Source organism: Hypanus sabinus, chromosome 31 (genome assembly GCF_030144855.1).
Source record: "Hypanus sabinus isolate sHypSab1 chromosome 31, sHypSab1.hap1, whole genome shotgun sequence".
In the NCBI taxonomy this organism is placed as follows: Eukaryota; Metazoa; Chordata; class Chondrichthyes; order Myliobatiformes; family Dasyatidae; genus Hypanus; species Hypanus sabinus.
In genome coordinates this window covers 26576249-26593977 of record NC_082736.1, presented here as the reverse complement: position 1 = coordinate 26593977, position 17729 = coordinate 26576249, and the positions used below count along the sequence as shown (strand labels likewise).

The 17729-nt window shown below is 51.5% G+C and overlaps 1 protein-coding gene across 2 annotated transcripts in view; it reads right to left on the bottom strand.

The window, feature by feature from the left end:
* LOC132383993 (pecanex-like protein 3) overlaps positions 1-17729 on the bottom strand; it is a 121935-nt gene that overhangs the window by 34460 nt on the left and 69746 nt on the right. For both annotated transcript variants that reach the window (XM_059955241.1, XM_059955242.1), the window contains 4 exons: positions 10624-10774; positions 4073-4214; positions 3277-3454; positions 418-526 (listed from right to left, as the gene is read on the bottom strand). In XM_059955241.1, the coding sequence (XP_059811224.1) occupies positions 418-526; positions 3277-3454; positions 4073-4214; positions 10624-10774 (580 nt within the window). The remainder of the gene's footprint in view (positions 1-417; positions 527-3276; positions 3455-4072; positions 4215-10623; positions 10775-17729) is intronic.

Sequence of the window (17729 nt, the reverse complement as noted above, 5' to 3'; positions counted from 1 at the left end):
ATAGTCTACTCTTTTATTTCTTCTATCAAAGTGCACGACCATACACATACCTTTGGGGCCCAGAGCAACCAGAGGAAATCCCTGCGGGTCACAGGGAGAATGGCCCAACTCCAAACGCAGCCAGCTCCACTGGAGCTGGGTGAATTGCAGTTGCTGAGGCAACGGCCCCACCAGCTACATCACGGTGCTACGGCTTTATTTATTTTAAAACAGCCACGCCAATTCAACCAGTCATCAGAAACTTGCCTACAGACTTTCACTGACACACACACACAAACCCACGTTAAAACCACCCCGGCCGGTTTATAACGGCTCTGCTCATTTTTCCCCACAGACGGACTTCGAGCGGATGTGGTCACGCGGCTGCCCGATTAGCCGGCGCCGTGCCCTCGCTGTCAGACGGGTTTCAAAGGATACGAGGAACAGCAAATGGCTGGGCGAAGGCGTGGAAGGCGGATCCCCACGTGATCTGCCAGGGGGCGATGTATGTCAGCACGAAGCGCAGCTTGTACAGCAGATCCCAGAGCTGGAAGCACAGAGAAAAGAGAGTCAGGGACGCACCCACCACAACACAGGCATGTGCACAGGCTTTCCTCATGCCGAACGGACTGAAAATCCTCGTAATCAGTGGTAAATTGGATTACTAAGTATGCAAATGATACTAAGATAGATGGCGTTGTGGATAATGAAGTAGGTTTTCAAAGCTTGCAGAGAGATTTAGGCCAGTTAGAAGAGTGGGCTGAAAGATGGCAGATGGAGTTTAATGCTGATAAGTGTGAGGCGCTACATTTTGGTAGGACTAATCAAAATAGGACATACATGGTAAATGGTAGGGCATTGAGTAATGCAGTAGAACAGAGTGATCTAGGAATAATGGTGCATAGCTCCAGAAGGTGGAATCTCATGTGGATAGGGTGGTGAAGAAAGCTTTTGGTATGCTGGCCTTTATAAATCAGAGCATTGAGTATAGGAGTTGGGATGTAATGTTACAATTGTACAAGGCATTGGTGAGGCCGAATTTGGAGTATTGTGTACAGTTCTGGTCACCGAATTATAGGAAAGATGTCGACAAAATAGAGAGAGTACAGAGGAGATTTACTAGAACGTTACCTGGGTTTCAGCACCTAAGTTACAGATAAAGGTTGAACAAGTTAGGTCTTTATTCTTTGGAGCATAGAAGGTTGAGGGGGACTTGATAGAGATATTTAAAATTATGAGGGGGATAGATAGAGTTGACAAGGATAGGCTTTTTCTGTTGAGAGTAGGGGAGATTCAAACAAGAGGACATGAGTTGAGAGTTAGGGGGCAAAAGTTTAGGGGTAACAAGAGGGGGAACTTCCTGACTCAGAGGGTGGTAGCTGTGTGGAATGAGCTTCCAGTAGAAGTGGTAGAGGCAGGTTCGGTATTGTCATTTAAAGTAAAATTGGATAGGTATATGGACAGGAAAGGAATGGAGGGTTACGGGCTGAGTGCGGGTCGGTGGGACTAGGTGAGAGTAAGCATTCAGCACGTACTGGAAGGGCCGAGATGGCCTGTTTCCGTGCTGTAATTGGTATATGGTTATATGTTATATCCTCGCAGGCGCAGAGATGTTCTACAGGTAAAGAAATCTTTACAGTACACGTCTTTGAAAATGATGTTTCAGAAGAACCAGAGGCCACCCATCCTCTCAATCCTACTCCATCGTTCACCTTGGTGAACACTACCTCACCACTTCGCTCTCTTTCTGCACTATTTATATTTCTTTTGTAACTAATAATTTTTTAAAAATGTTTTGAAACAGATTTCACAGTATGAACTCAGTGGCCACCTTCTCTGCCCAATAAAGTGGCCCCTGAATGTACCCTTTGTGTTTCCTGCTGCTGCGGCCCGTCCACTTCAAGGTTCGCCATGTTGTGCGTTCAGAGATGCTCTCCCGCACGCCACTGCTGTAACGTGCGGTTATTTGAGTTACTGTCACCTCGAACCAGTCTGGCCGTTCTCCCCTGACCTCTCCCATTAACAAGGCAACACTCACTGGATGTTTTTTTGTTTCTCGCACCATTCTCTGAAACTCTAGAGACTGTTGTGCATGAAAATCCCAGGAGATCAGCAGTTTCTGAGATACTCAAACCACCCAGTCTGGCACCGACAATCAAAGTCACTTAGATCCCGTTTCCTTCCCATTCTGATGTTTGGTCCCAACAGCAACTGAGCCTCGTGACTGTGCCTGCATGCTCTTATGCACTGAGTTGCTGCCACGTGATTGGCTGATTAGACATCTGCATTAACGAGCAGGTATACGAGTGAACACTGAGTGCAGGTTGGTGATAATAAACTTGATTCTGATTTTCTAACCCAACACAGTGGCCGAGCTCCTTGTTCTCACTCCGTGCCTCCTCGTCCTGGACACCCCAGCCATGGAAACTCCCTTCCTGCACCTACCAAGCCCTTTCAAAGTTCAGCATAGTTCCGTGAACTCTCCTCTCGTGCTTCCTAAACTATACAACTCTGCGCACTCAATTTCTGCTCACAAGGCTACACCCCTGAAGCTATTCCTTAAAAGCTGAAAACCCTCAACCACAATATGAAGGATTGTGGAAGGCAGGAGCGCGAGCTGACCATTCGGCCCATTGAGTCAGTTCCAACGCTCAGTCATGGCTGATTTAACTGCCCTCTCAACCCCCTTTCTCCAACTTTCTCCCTGTAACCTTTGACGCCTTAACCAAACAAGAGTCTATCAGCACTTACTAATCAAGAAACTATAAACCTCCGGCTTTAATATATCCCAGTGTCCTGGCCTCCACAGCATCTGTGGCAATAGATTCCACACCCTCTGACTAACGAAATTCCTCCTCATCTCCATTCTAAACGGATGACCTTCTGTTCTGGGGCTGGGTCCCCTGGTCCTTTCCACATCCACTCTATCTTGGCCTTTCAATATTTGATAGGTTTCAGTGAGATCCCCCCCATCCTTCTGAACTCCAGTGAGTACGGGCCCAGAGCCATCAAATTCTCCTCATATGTTAACCCTTTCAAGCCAGGGATTATTGTGAACCTCCCCTGGACCCTCTCAAATGCCAGGGGCCCAAAGCTGTTTACGGTATTCCATGTGTGGTCTGACACTATCAATCTGTGGCGGAGATTTCCGCAGTCTCCCCACCCTTTGGGTGAAGATGCTCCCTCCTGATCCCAAATTCCACTTGGAGCCCTAGCCCTGGCACACTCGATCCTGGACCTCATTTCAACGGGAGACCAGGGGAGGGGCGAGCACAGCGCGGGTGGGCAGATACTTGCCTTGCTACAGAGGATGGACATGAAGTAGTAATCGAGCAGGAAGGTCTCGGAAAAGCGGCTGTAGTCGAAGCGGAAGAAGAGGACGGTGAAGCTGAGGGTCAGGTACTGATGACACGGGCAGCAGAAGGAGGAGCGGAGAAGCTTCATGCCAGCGACCGTTATGAAGAGCGGGTCGGTGCTGTGAAGGAGGGAGGAGGCAGTGGAGAGTTAAACGGGAGGCCACGGCAAACTGTTCATCCCCACCCTCTACAACCTCGTCTGCGCCACGCCAATGGCGAGAGGCGTCAAGTGAATGCCCACACGGTTACAGCAGGCACAAGGTGAATGAAGTCCACATGACTCCATTCCCAGACTCTTGTGGACGACAAAGGTCCTTCTTTTCACCATGAACAACGGCTAGATCCCACAGAGACCAACGACGGAGGGAACGGATGACTCAGTGCTTTGGTCACCACGGTTCGCTGGGTAGATTCAGGCTCAGGGGAACTTGCTCTGCCCGTCCCCTGCTGGTTGGTCTGACATCTCGCGTGAGAGAGTGTCGCAAGTCTGCCGAAAGGGTCTCAAACCCGCGGAGGGGGAGACGTGAAGAACTTGACCCCGTGAGCCTCAGCTGAGACACGCAGTGGGGTGAACCCTGACAGGAAGCTCAGGGACTAGTCAGCCCACAATAGTGATGGCCCCACGAGAAGGACACGCCGGCGGGGGGGGCTGACCTGCCTCCGTCTACGCGCCTGCCGGGGCTCCTCCTCCCAGCTCGAAGCATCCGGCGCCCCACCCCCACCCGGCTCCTACTCACAATCTGCCCAGCTTGTGACGGCTGCTGGCGGCACTGGCGTCCGAGGCGAGGGCACTGAGGATGACGGCCGGGTAGATGAAGTACTTCTCTGTGCACTGGAGCCAGGCGTACACTTTCTCGAACCACATCAGCTGCGCCGCGTCTGTGAGGTGGGGTGGAAGTGGTGGGTTAGGAGTGTGATTTGGGAGTGGGGAGGGAGGGATTAATGCAAGCACAGTAAGGTCATTCACATATGTACGGTACAGTCGGGTCACGTTTACCGGCAATTTGAACGCTTCTCCAGACCGCCCCCCCCCCCCCCCCCCGCGGGCTGTCGCCAGGGTGTCCCGAGTATTTGTACAGCATCGTTAACGTAGTAGACAGGAGCCCTGCAAGGGAAGGGAACATTGGACACGTAGGATAGATGACCACAAGGGGACGGCGAGTTGGAGCAGCCCGGGAGGGGGATGTCCAGATCGTGGAGACGGCCGCCACTGGCAGAGCGGCGGGAAGCGGGGATTCCCCACGAGGCCAGGATCGGAGGAGCGTGGAGCTCTCTCTGTCGTGGGGACTGGGCGGGAGGTGCAGAAGCACGAAGGCAAGTGGTAAGAGCATCTCAACTGAGAGGCTGCTCCTGGGCAAAACGGGAATGGGATGGGGTCTCAGGCAAGTACAGAGGGTCTGGGCTCCGTCGCAGAGGACGGAAGTGCTGGACCGGGACAGGGATCAAAGTAAATATACCAGGAGCATTTGATGTCTCTGGGCCTATACTCGCCGGAGTCTGGGGGGAGGGAGGGTGAGGTTCTTATTGAAACCTACTAGATACCGAAAGCTCTGGGAAGAGCGGACGTGGATGTTTCTGTTAGCAAGGCAGTCTGGGTCTGAGCAGACACCCTCAGAATAAAGGGATGCTTCTCTCAAGCTGAGTTGCAGAGGGATTTCTTCACAGACCAGAGAATCTGAGGCTGAAGGTTTAGGGTGAAAGGTGAAATACTAAAGGGGAACCTGAGGGAAGAACTTCTTCAGGGGGTGGAGCGAGCCTGCCAGCAGAAGTGGTGGATGTGGGTTTGGCTGCAACAGTTAGGAGAAGTTTGGATAAGTAGGTGGACGGTAGGGGCGTGGAGGGCCATGGTCCAGGGGCAGGTCAATGGGGCTGAGCAGAATAACATGGGCTTGAGGGGCAGAATGGCCCACTTCTGCGCTGCGGCACCCTGCGGTTCACGTGATGCAGAGAGAAAAAAAAAGGTTAAAAGCCAGGATTGAAGGGAAGAGTCGCACGATGGGCTGAAAGGCCAAATTTTGCACCTGGAATCTCACTGTCAGTGGTCTAAGAGAGCTCTCACCTCTCTGCCTGGTCAGAACTTTGTGGACACCAGGGAAGGAAAGCCAAGTGACCTCGGGTGCTATGGATGGGCAGTCGGGGCGCTACCTCACTGTTGAAAAGTTGCTGCAAATCAGCCAGAAGGAGAAACGTGGGGAGGGTGGCCCGCAGCCTCCTCGGGTAACTGTACCTCACCCCCACCCCCGGCTCACTGAAGGGGGAAGTTTCAACTCCGTTCCCAGCCAGGGATGGCTGGCTGCCGCAGCCACAGACAGGAACGGAGTTGGGGGGGACCGGCAACAGGAACAGTGCAGAAATCGCACGCTTACTTAAACTTCCCCCTTTCCGAACTGGGAACTACACAGCCGCTAAACACTCAAGTTTTTACTTAGCAGAACAATAAGTTAGTTTTAAAAAAAATTAGCAGGGCTGACCTGGCAGCCCTAAGATGCAGCAGCCCCCTGGGGGCGCAGGTGGGGGGGGTCTCCATTCACCATGGAGTAACTAATTGGGAACAGAGGCTAAACCAGTAGGGGTAACTTCACTCGCCCCCATCACTAAACTGTTCCTCCGACCTATGGACTCCCTTTCAAGGACCCTTCGTCTCTTTTCTCGTTATCTATTGCCGATTTATTGTTAACATTATTTCTTTTTTCTTCTTTTTTTGCACATTGAGTTGCTTGTCCCTCCAGTTGGGTGCAGTCTTTCGTCACTTCTAACATGGTTCTTGGATTTACTGAGAATGCTCGCAAGAAAACAAAACAAGACCATAGAATATAGGGGCAGAATTAGGCCATTCGGCCCATCGAGTCTGCCCTGTCATTTCACCATGGCTGATCCGTTTTCCCTCTCAACCCCAATCTCCTGCCTTCTCCCCAAATCCCTTCCCTGCCCTGACTAATCGAGAACCTATCAACCTCCGCCTTAAGTACACAGGGTTGTATGTGTACTTTAATAATAAATTTGTTTTGAACTTTTGAAACCCATGCATCATGTCCCTGTGCGCTCAAGAGATATCATGCACTTGACTCATCATCATGTGTCCTGTCATGTGACAAGGGCAATCATGGTCTTATGATCGTCCTTGGCAAATTTTTCTTCAGAAGCGATTCGACATTGCCTTCTTCTGGGCAGTGTCTTTACCATACAGGTGACACCAGCCATTATCCACTCGACCATAAGATAGAGGAGCAGAATTAGGCCATTTGGCCCATCGAGTCCGCTCCGCCATTTCATCATGGCTGATCCACTCGGCCCCAATTTCCTGCCTTCTCCCCCTATCTCTTCATACCCTGACCAGTCAAGAATCTAAATTATCGATACTCTTCAGAGAATGTCTGCCTGGCGTCAGTGGTCGCATAACCAGGATTGTGATCTGCACCGGCTGCTCATACAACCGTCCACCACCTACTCTTGTGGCTTCACGTCACCCTGACCGAGGCACTAAGCAGGGGTTACACCTTGCCCAAGAGTGACCTGCGTTATAGCGGAGGGAAGGAGTGACTTTCACCTACTTTGGTAGAGACACATCTCTGCCCTGCCACCCAAATCCACTCTCGACCATCTCTGATCACCTCCCCCACCTCCACCCCATCAACGCGCACTGACGTAGTTAGGGTTATTCTTATCAAGGAGAATTTATGCCAAGTTTATGTTTGTACTTCACAGTGACGTTGGGGCTAAAAGCTAATTTTCATGGCATGTTATAGATTAAAGATCGGCTTTATCTGTCACTTACGGTGGAATGAGTCATTTGCATCAAATCAAATCAGTGAGTGCGTGCTGGGGGCAGCCCGCAACTCACTAGCCCCAACCGGAGGAAACCGGAGCGCCCGGAGGAAACCCCACGGGGGAGCTCGTGCAAACTCCCCACAGGCAGCGGCATGAATCAAGCCCTGATCTTGAGGTGACGCGGCAGCATAGCAGTCGGCACTGCGTTTGATAGTTCCAGCGACCAGGGCGCAATTCCTACCACTGCCAGCAAGGGGTTTGTACGTTCTCCCCGGGACCGCGTGGGTTCCCCCACCCACAGTCCAAAGAGCTACCGGTTGGTAGGTTAATTAGTCATGTGCCGTGATTAGGCTAGGAATAAAATGCCTGGTTCGGAAATTGACCCTGCAGCGGATAGTGAGGTCAGCTGAGAAGATTGTCGGGGTCTCTCTTCCCGCCATCATGGACATTTACACTACACGCTGCATCCGCAAAACAAACAGCATTATGAAGGACCCCACGCACCCCTCATACAAACTCTTCTCTCTCCTGCCGTCTGAGAAAAGGCTCCAAAGCATTCGGGCTCTCACGGCCAGACTGTGAGACAGTTTCTTCCCCCAAGCTATCAGACTCCTCGATACCCAGAGCCTGGACTGACACCTTACTGCCCTATTGTCCTGTTTATTATTTATTGTAACGCCTGCACTGTTTTTGTGCACTTTATGCAGTCTAGTGTAGGTCTGTAGTCTAGTTTTTATTCTGTATTTTTTACGTAGTTCAGTCTAGTTTTTGTACTGTGACACATAACACCATGGTCCCGAAAAACGTTGTCTTATTTTTACTACGTACTGTACCAGCAGTTATGGTCGAAATGACAATAAAAGTGACTTGACTTGAAATTGGGGGATTGCTAGGTGGCATGGCTCGAAGAGACAATTCCACGCTGTGTCGCTGTGAATAAATAATCTTGCGTCCCGGCACTATAAAATGATTATGCTAACAGCTATGCTACGGTGCACCTCGGGTGTGAAAATAAAACTAAACCTGGGAGGTTTAACAGGACGAATCTTGCTCGGCTGGAGAAGATGGGGTTTGTCACCTCAACCGCAGGGAAGGTTAAACAACGACTTGATTGAGAAATTTAAGGGAAGTTTTGGTGAAGTAATCCCCAAAGGCTGAAGAATTGGTGACCAAAGGTTTATGGTGAGTTATAAAAACCTGAAAGGGGCTAAAGGGCCCCAAATCACTGACACAGAAACAGACCCTTCTGCCCATCAAGTCCCTGCCAACTCATTTTTACTGATCCTGTCCTACATTCTCACATTCCCATCAGCTCCCCCCTCACCCCGTCCGCTTCACCCGCACACTGACCCACCAACGTCTGTGGCTTGTGGGAGAAAACTGGCACTTGGAGTGGTCGCAGAGAGAACGTGCAGAACTCCACACAGACTGCCCAGGGGTCTCCAGGGCATTCCAGTTCTCGATTAGACCAGCAGCAATTAACGCTCAGAGTCAAACCAATGACCTGTTCTCCAGACTACCAAGGATTGTCAGAAGAGGAGCGTTTGATGGCCCTGGGCCTGTAGTCATTGGAATTCAGAAGAATGAGGGGTGACCTCGTTGAAAGGTATTGATAGAGCGGATGTGGAGAGGATGCTATGGTGCGGGAGTCTGACACAGCCTCAGAATAGAGGGGCATCCTTTTAGAATGGAGATGAGGAGGAATTTAGCCAGTGAGTGGTGAATCTGTGGAATTCTTTGCCACAGGCCACTGTGAGGGCCAAGACTTTATGTATGTTTAAGGCAGAGGTTGATAGGTTCTTGATTGGCCAGGGAATGAGGGGATATGGGGAGAAGGCAGGAGACTGGGGCTGAGGGGGAGAAATTGGATCAGCCATGGTGAAATGGTGGAGCAGACTTGATGGGCCGAATGGCTCAATTCTGCTGCTCTATCTTGTGGTCTAATTAGCATTCAGAATCAAAGCAATGACCTGTTCTCCAGACCAGCATCGTGAAGAAATAACGCTCCCTCCATGACAGACAATCGGCCTACTGCATTAAACCCTTGGCACCCTTTGTGGCCAAAAGAGATAGAGTCCCCCACCTTCATCGCCATGCCCAGAGACGCCCCTCCCACAGACCTAACACCTCCCCCCACCACCACACACAGCCTCGCAAAGGAGACTGCAGATGCATGCCATCGGGATCAGCATGCACAAGTTGCTGGAGGAACTCAGCAGGTCAGGCAGCATCAGTGGAGGGAGTCAAACCTCCGTAGACGCTGCTTGAGATTTCGGGCCGAGATCCTTCATCCGGATGGGAAAGGGAGGGAGCAGGAGCCAGAATGAGAAGATGGGAGGCAGGGGAGGGGATGATAGCAGGCAGGCGATAGCTCAAACCAGGAGAGGAGGGGGGACATCTGGGAGGTCTATGAAAATCTGGGCGGTGATGGGAAGGAAGGGAAAAGGGCTGAAGGAGAAATCTGATCGGAATGAGGAATGAGGGACGGAGATGGGGAGCGAGAGGAGGAAGCTGATGGGCGGGGAGGGGAGAAAGGCCACAAGAAGTTAACAAGGCCACATCCAGAAGTCAGATTTGGCTCCTTCAGTCAGTGTCTAGCCTCAACGTGACCGCGGACAGACACGTCAGTGTGAGAATGGGAAGTGGGAGTGGAACTGAAAATCGATGGCCACCGGGCGATCCCAGCTGGTTCGGCAGGCGGACTGAGCAAAGGTATTCGACAAAGCGACCGATTTCCCCCCCACTCCCCCCACCCCCAAGCTGTGTCCGGTCTCACCACACCAGTGGATAATATTCACACACGCTCAGACTGACAAAAAAAGTCATTATCATCCCTTTACCAATAGACACACAGTGTCAGAAACACCTCTTGTCCACACACACACACACACAAACTCCCAAATAGACTTACAAATAGACACGAGATAGACGCCCCTCATACAAACTCTCCTCCGTCCTGCCGTCTGGGAAAAGGCACCGAAGCATTCGGGCTCTCACGACCAGACTATGTAACAGTTTCTTCCCCCAAGCTATCAGACTCCTCAATACCCAGAGCCTGGACTGACACCTTACTGCCCTATTGTCCTGTTTATTATTTATTGTAATGCCTGCACTGTTTTGCGCACTTTACACAGTCCTGGGTAGGTCTGTAGTCTAGTGTAGCTTTCTCTGTGTTGTTTTTTACATAGTTCAGTCTAGTTTTTGTACTGTGTCATGTAACACCATGGTCCTGAGTTTTTACTGAGTACTGTACCAGCAGTTATGGTCGAAATGACAATAAAAGTGAATTGACTTGAAATACGGTGTCAGAAACACCTCTTGTCCAGGCACACACACACACACACACAAAACTCCCAAACAGACACACAAACACACAGACACACACAATGTCAGACATTTCCCTTATCCAGACACATACACAATTTCCAAAACACAGGCAGACATACTTTACACACACTCTCTCTCCAAGAGACACCCCGCCCACGTTACCAAGAATGTCTCGGAGTGGACCCCCACTTACCTCGGACCTCGAACTGGCTGTACTCGCGGGACTTGAGGACCGGGTGTGAGAGGCAGCACCAGGGTAGCTGCTTGCGGAGCTGCGGCAGGAGGTAGTGCGTCAGGAAGCCGACCAGACCAGCCAGGGCGTACAGCACGTAACTCAGCACCGGCTGCACGAGGGAGCGATGGAGAAAGAGAGGGAGAGAGAGAGAGAGAGAGAGCGTGAGGTGGGCGGGAAGGGAGGGTAGACCGACCACAGGAGAACTGTGACCCAACACGGAGCAGGCACCAAACCCAGAGTGGGCCACAGATTCCCACCGGCCCATCCTGCTCTCGGAGCTCCTACAGCTTATTACTGTCACACGCACTAAGTTACAGTGAAGAGCTCGTCTTGTGTACTGTTCACACCAATCGCCACACAATGCGTCGAGGTAAAACACTAAGAAAGTACAGAATAAAATGCTAAAGTTATGGGGAAAGAGCAATGCAGGCAGACTCCAAGTCGCAAGCTTGACTACGAGGCCAAGAATCCACCTCACCGTACTAGAGAACCTGTTAACAGTTCACTGGTTCCATTTAATATCAGAGAATGTATACAGAATACAACCTGAAATGCTTACTCTTCGCAGACATCCAAGAAACGGGGAGAAAAACCCAAAGAATGAATGACAGTAAAAAAAAATTAGAACCTAAAGAACCACCTCCCACACACAGGCCTTAACAGGCAGACTTTATTGATCCCGGGGGAAATTGGGTTTCGTTACAGTCACACCAACCAAGAATAGTGTAGAAATATAGCAATATAAAACCATAAATAAGTAAATAACGCCAAGTGGAAATTAGTCCAGGAGCAGCCTATTGGCTCAGTGTGTCTGACACTCCAAGGGAACTTTCCCCAACCGTGCCCCCCCACCAACTACCCACCGTGCAAGCAATTGCAAACACCGCCCCCCCCCCCCCCCGAGATCATGATCTGGAATCCTTCAAAAACTATTTTCCATCCCAACACCTCGGCATCTCAGACAAGCTCTCTCTGTTCTTGAGCCTGGTGCTTTTCCCGATAGAAGGGGTTGGGGGGGGGGGGGGGGAGAGAGAAGGCCTGGGGTGGTTGGGGGTCTCTGATTGCGCAGGAAGCGCAGACAGAGTCCCAGAGGGAAGACTGGCCTCCACGCCGAGCTGGGCCGAGTCCACACTTCGCTGCTCTCGGTCGGTCGCTCAGCATCAGTAGTAAAGGGAGTGTGGGGTGGGAGCCCCCAAGTCTCCAGGACCGGGACCACAACGGGAGAGCAAATGCATCAGTTCCCCGGCAACACCTTCAGGGCTAGGGTTCAAAGGTTGCTGATCGCAGGTGAAACTCACGACCAGACGGCTAAGGGGAACAAGGGCCAAGTGTTCACTCCTCCCCGAGGCCCCACTACCACGGCACCAATGACTTTGAGTGGAAAACCCTACAAAAGGCAGTGGATTCGACCCAGTCCATCACGGGTAAAGCTCTCCCAACCATTGATCACATCTACATGAAATGCTGTCGTAGGAAAGCAGCGTCCATCATCAGAGATCCCCACCACCCAGGCCGTGCTCTCTTCTCACTGCCGCCAGCAGGCAGAAGGTACAGGAGCCTCAGGACTCAAACCACCAGGTTCAGGAACAGTTACCACCCCTCAACCATCAGGAAGGAGGTACAGGAGCCTCAGGACTTGCACCACCAGGTTCAGGAACAGTTACCACCCCTCAACCATCAGGAAGGAGGTACAGGAGCCTCAGGACTCACACCACCAGGTTCAGGAACAGTTACCACCCCTCAACCATGAGGTAGAAGGTACAAGAGCCTCAGGACTCACACCACCAGGTTCAGGAACAGTTACTACCCCTCAACCATCAGGCTCCTGAACAAAAGGGGATAACTACACTCATCCATTGAGATGTTCCCACAACCAATGATCTCCCTTTAAGGTCTTTTAATCTTGTTATCGCATGCTTTTGTTATTTATTGCTATTTATTTACATTTGCAGAGTTTGTTGTCTTCTGCACTCTAGTTAACATTGATTCTGTTATAGTTACTATTCAATAAATTTGTTGAGGACGCCCGCAAGGAAATGAACCTCAGGGTTGTATGTGTACTTTGCCGTAATTTGAGACTGGGCTCAGCACACTGAAAACACAATCTACTTTGCCGAAGGATTGGAAACTGGCTGGAATTAGAGGGACGATAGGTTGAGGCAACAGAATAATTTAAAAAGCACTCAGATTGGCATCTGCTGGGCTGGGGCTTCGAGGGGTTGTGGTCAAACGCAGGACACTTAGGCACTGTGGTCAGCATGGACTCGTCGGACCGAAGGGCCTGATTTGGTCCGTAACTCTACAAGGCACTGCGGTCAGTGCTTCTGGGATAGACGTGGGGACAGTGACCCCAGCCTCATTCCCCAATTCTCCCCACCGCCACCACCACGGCGAGCAGAGCAAACGAGTATCCCAGTAAGCCCAACGTAGACTTGCTCCAGAGAGCATATCCTCGCCACGTTGACAGGGCTGCTAAGGTGGCGTGCGGTGTGATGGCCTTCACTGATTTGAGGACTGAGTTCAAAGGCAGCAAGGTAATGTTTTCAACTCTACAAAACTCGGGCTAGACCACAGTCTGGAGTATTGTGTTCAGTCCTGGTCGCCTCATTACAAGGATGCGGTTTGGAAAGGGTGCCAGAGGATTACCGGGATGCTACCTGGACTAGAGAACGTGTCTTATGACGATAGGTTGAGTGAGCTAGAGCTTTTCCTTTTTGGAGGATGAGAGGTGATGAAGGTGAACAAGATGATAAGAGGTATATAGATCCAGCGGAAAGCCAGAGCCTTTTCCCCAGGTGGGAACAGCCAACACAAGGGATAATTATAAGGCGATTGGAAGAAAGTCCAGAAGGGATGCTGACAGTTTTTTTTCATATATATACACACACAAGGCAGATTCATTAGGAGTATTTAAGAAGCTCTTAGATAGGAACATGGATGATTGAAAACTCACACTCAGGGACATCGTCTCAAGATTTAGGATGGAGATGAGAAGAAACTGCTTCCCCCCCCCACCAGAGGGTGGTAAGTCTGTTGAATTCTCTGCCCAATGTAGCAGTGGAGGCTACCTCAGTAAATATATTTAACACAAGATTAGATAGGTATTTGCATAGTAGGGGGATTAAGGGTTGTGGGGAAAAGGCAGGTAGGTGGAGATGAGTCCCTGGCCAGATCAGTTGTGATCTTATTGAATGGCGGATCAGGCTCGACGGGCCAGGTGGCCGACTCCTGCTCCTGTTTCTCATGAAAAATGGAGGGCTACGTAGGAGGAAAGGGTAGATTGACCTTCGAATCATTCGAGGAGCAGAGCGAAGTGACGATGGCACATAATGGCAACTCCTTTCTTTGCATCTTCAGAATCAGCTCTATTTCTAGCTTTGCTATCTCTGTTTTCCCTTTTCGAGGTCCTTTTGAAGACCCTGCCCTGGAGTACATGCTGACTTTGGTTCTTTGCGGGAATGGGACCTGCTCTCAGGCCCTCACAGCCAGACGCTTTTTGATATCCCGAGGACACAGCCTGGAAGACCAGCGCGCCTTCCGGGTGCCGGATATTCGTGCCTCTGGAGTCGGGCAGATTCGAGACCGATGCCCCTGACTGAAGCGTCACGGAGAACCCTGGTCAGACCCCTCTTGGATTACTGTGCTCAGTTCTGGTCGCCTCACTACAGGAAGGATGTGGAAGCCATAGAAAGGGTGCAGAGGAGATTTACAAGGATGTTGCCTGGATTGGGGAGCATGCCTTATGAAAATAGGTTGAGTGAACTTGGCCTTTTCTCCTTGGAGCGACGGAGGATGAGGGGTGACCTGACAGAGGTGTACAAGATGATGAGAGACATTGATCGTGCGGATAGTCAGAAGCTTTTCCCCACGGTTGAAGTGGCTAGCACGAGAGGGCACAGTTTTAAGGTGCTTGGAAGTAGGTACAGAGGAGATGTCAGGGTTAAGTTTTTCACTCAGAGAGTGGTGAGTGCGTGGAATGGGCTGCCGGCGACAGTGGTGGAGGCGGATATGATAGGATCTTTTAAAATCTTTTAAAATGATAGGATCTTTTAAGGTACATGGACCTTAGAAAAATAGAGGCTATGGGTAACCCTGGGTAATTTCTAAAGTAAGGACATGTTCAGCATAGCTTTGTGGGCCGAAGGGCCTGCATTGTGCTGTAGGGTTTCTATGTTTCTAACACGGAACATCAGGAGCTGCCGTGGAACGTGTGTCCAGAAACCCGAGCCCTGGGCCGACTAGCTGGGCGCAGAGCTCGGAAAAAGCAACGCAACAAACTTCTAACATCATAAACCAGCCAGTTGTTTGTGTAAGTCTCCCCTCTCGCTGTGAAATGGGGACACCTCTGTTTCCCTTATGAAGGAGGGAGAGAGCCTGTGGTATGTCGAATACCGGGTGAACGAGTAGCTTTTGGGGTACTGCAAGTCTGTGTCTTTATTGATGCTTCGCTGCACACTGGAGTGCTCAGTGGAGGGTGCCGATGCTTTTCTGCTGCTGGGGGTGGAGGAGGGTTGTTGCTTTGCTGCTGTTCGTGCCTGGGAGGGGGGAGATGGGGGGGGGGTTGGGGTTCTAACGTTTAACTGTCATTCATTCTCTGTTTTCGTGGATGTTTACGAAGAAAAAGAATTTCAGGATGTCTATTGTATACATCTCTCTGACATTAAATGAAACCTACTGAATAGGTTAAAAAGCCAGCACAACATTACAGCAGAGGGGTGCGTCCTGTTCTGTTCTCCATGCATTGTTCTACTTCTCTATAAACCACTGCTTTACACTGAGTGACCCTGGGCTCGTCCCACACGCCCGCACCCCAATTGTCACCAGCACCAGGGTTCTATCCAGCCACAAAGAGCATCCCTGACCGGTCTGGACTTCACCTCAGCTCTAGAAAAGGAATAGGGCTGGGCTATCGGTCCTCTCCTGCTCCCCTCGTGGCTGATCTGCCAGGGTTCTACCGCCTCTGCTCTGCCAGTCCCACTGCTCAATCCTCCAGTCTGGGTGGAGAACTCCTCCCTCTGCACGAGGGAATCCCGACGCGGCTCCGCATTAAACGGCCACCTCCCCCTCTGGCGCCCGGAGACTGCACAGGGTGACTTCCCACCCAGCCCGCTCCACGTCCTGAGCTCAAACTTATAATAGTGGTCGGGGAGGGTTGGGACTGCCCCCAAAACTTCTGGCCGGATCCTGGCAGGGTAAAATGTGACTGTCAGGTGGTAAACTGGCATTTTCCTAGGTCGTGGCTGGCCTGAACCTATGAGGAACTTTTGATGGCTCCAGGGTTTAGAAGAATGGGGGGGGGGGGGGGGGTAGAATATCATTGAAACCTACCAAATATTGAAAAGAGTAGACGTGGACAGGATGTTTCCTATATTCGGGGAGTCTAGAACCAGAGGGCACAACCTCAGAATAGAAAGACGTCCTTTCAGAACAGACATGAGGAGGAACTTCTTTAGCCAGAGGGTGGTGAATCTGTGGAGGCCAAGTCACTGGGTGCATTTAAAGCGGAGGCTGACAGGTTCTTGATTAGTAAGGGTGTCAAAGGTTATGGGGAGACAGCAGGAAGATGGGATGAACAGGGAAAAAAGAAATCAGTCACGACTGAACGGTGGAGTAGGCGCAGTGGCCTAGGGGCCTAGCGGGAGTGAGGCGCCAGTTCAGTAGGCTGCGAGCAGGCAACGGCTCCATCCAGTGGCGGAGAAGCAATACTGCAGCCTGGCCAGCCGGATCTTCAATGCAGAACGTTGTTTCCCTGTCCGTGGATAGAGCCCGGTTTCTTTCCCCAGTTTTTGTTTACTGTTAACTTGACTCCTGATAATTTCTATACATGCACGGTGGATTGGAGTCTGACCGAAAGAGGGTCCGAGGGTTGTGGGACACAGCTGGCTCCATCAGAGGCATAGCTCTACCCAGTGAGGGCCTTTCAATGGCGGTGCCTCAGAAAGACAGCATCCGTCAATAAGGACCCTCACATACCAGGACAATACCACCCTCTGCTCATTACCACCATCAGAGAGGAGGTACGAGAGCCTGAAGACACATACTCATCATGACGAACAGCATCTTCAGATTTGCGAACGGTCCAGGAACACTACCTCATTAATCCCCTTTTGCAATATTTATCTACTGTAAACCATAGCAACTTTTATGTCCAGCACTGTACTACTCCCATAAAATGACACGTTTCACCATCAATGTCAGTGGTAACAACTGACTTTAACATCATAGTTTGCATGTTGATTCCCAACTATCATTGTATAATACTGCGGTACAGGTGGGGACGGGTCCGTCGCTGTGTAACACTGGGGTACGGTACCGGTGGGAACGGGTCTGTCACTGTGTAACACCGGGGTATGGTACCGGTGGGAACGGGTCTGTCACTGTGTAACACCGGGGTACGGTACCGGTGGGAACGGGTCTGTCACTGTGTAACACCGGGGTATGGTACCGGTGGGAACGGGTCTGTCACTGTGGGACACCGGGGTACGTTACGGGCGGGGACGGGTCCGTCACAGTGGGACACCGGGGTACGGGTCCGTCACTGTGTAACACCGGGGTACGGTACCGGTGGGGACGGGTCTGTCACTGTGTCACACCGGGGTACGGTACTGGCAGGGACGGGTCTGTCACTGTGGGACACCGGGGTACGGTACCGGTGGGGACGGGTCTGTCACTGTGTAACACCGGGGTACGGTACTGGTGGGGACGGGTCTGTCACTGTGTCACACCGGGGTACGGTACCGGTGGGGACGGGTCTGCCACTGTGGGACACCGGGGTACGGTACTGGCAGGGACGGGTCTGTCACTGTGGGACACCGGGGTACGGTACCGGTGGGGACGGGTCCGTCACTGTGGGACACCGGGGTACGGTACCGGTGGGGACGGGTCTGTCACTGTGTAACACCGGGGTACGGTACCGGTGGGGGCGGGCCTGTCACTGTGTAACACCGGGGTACGGTACTGGCAGGGACGGGTCTGTCACTGTGTGACACCGGGGTACGGTACCGGTGGGGATGGGTCTGTCACTGTGTGACACCGGGGTACGGTACTGGTGGGGACGGGTCTGT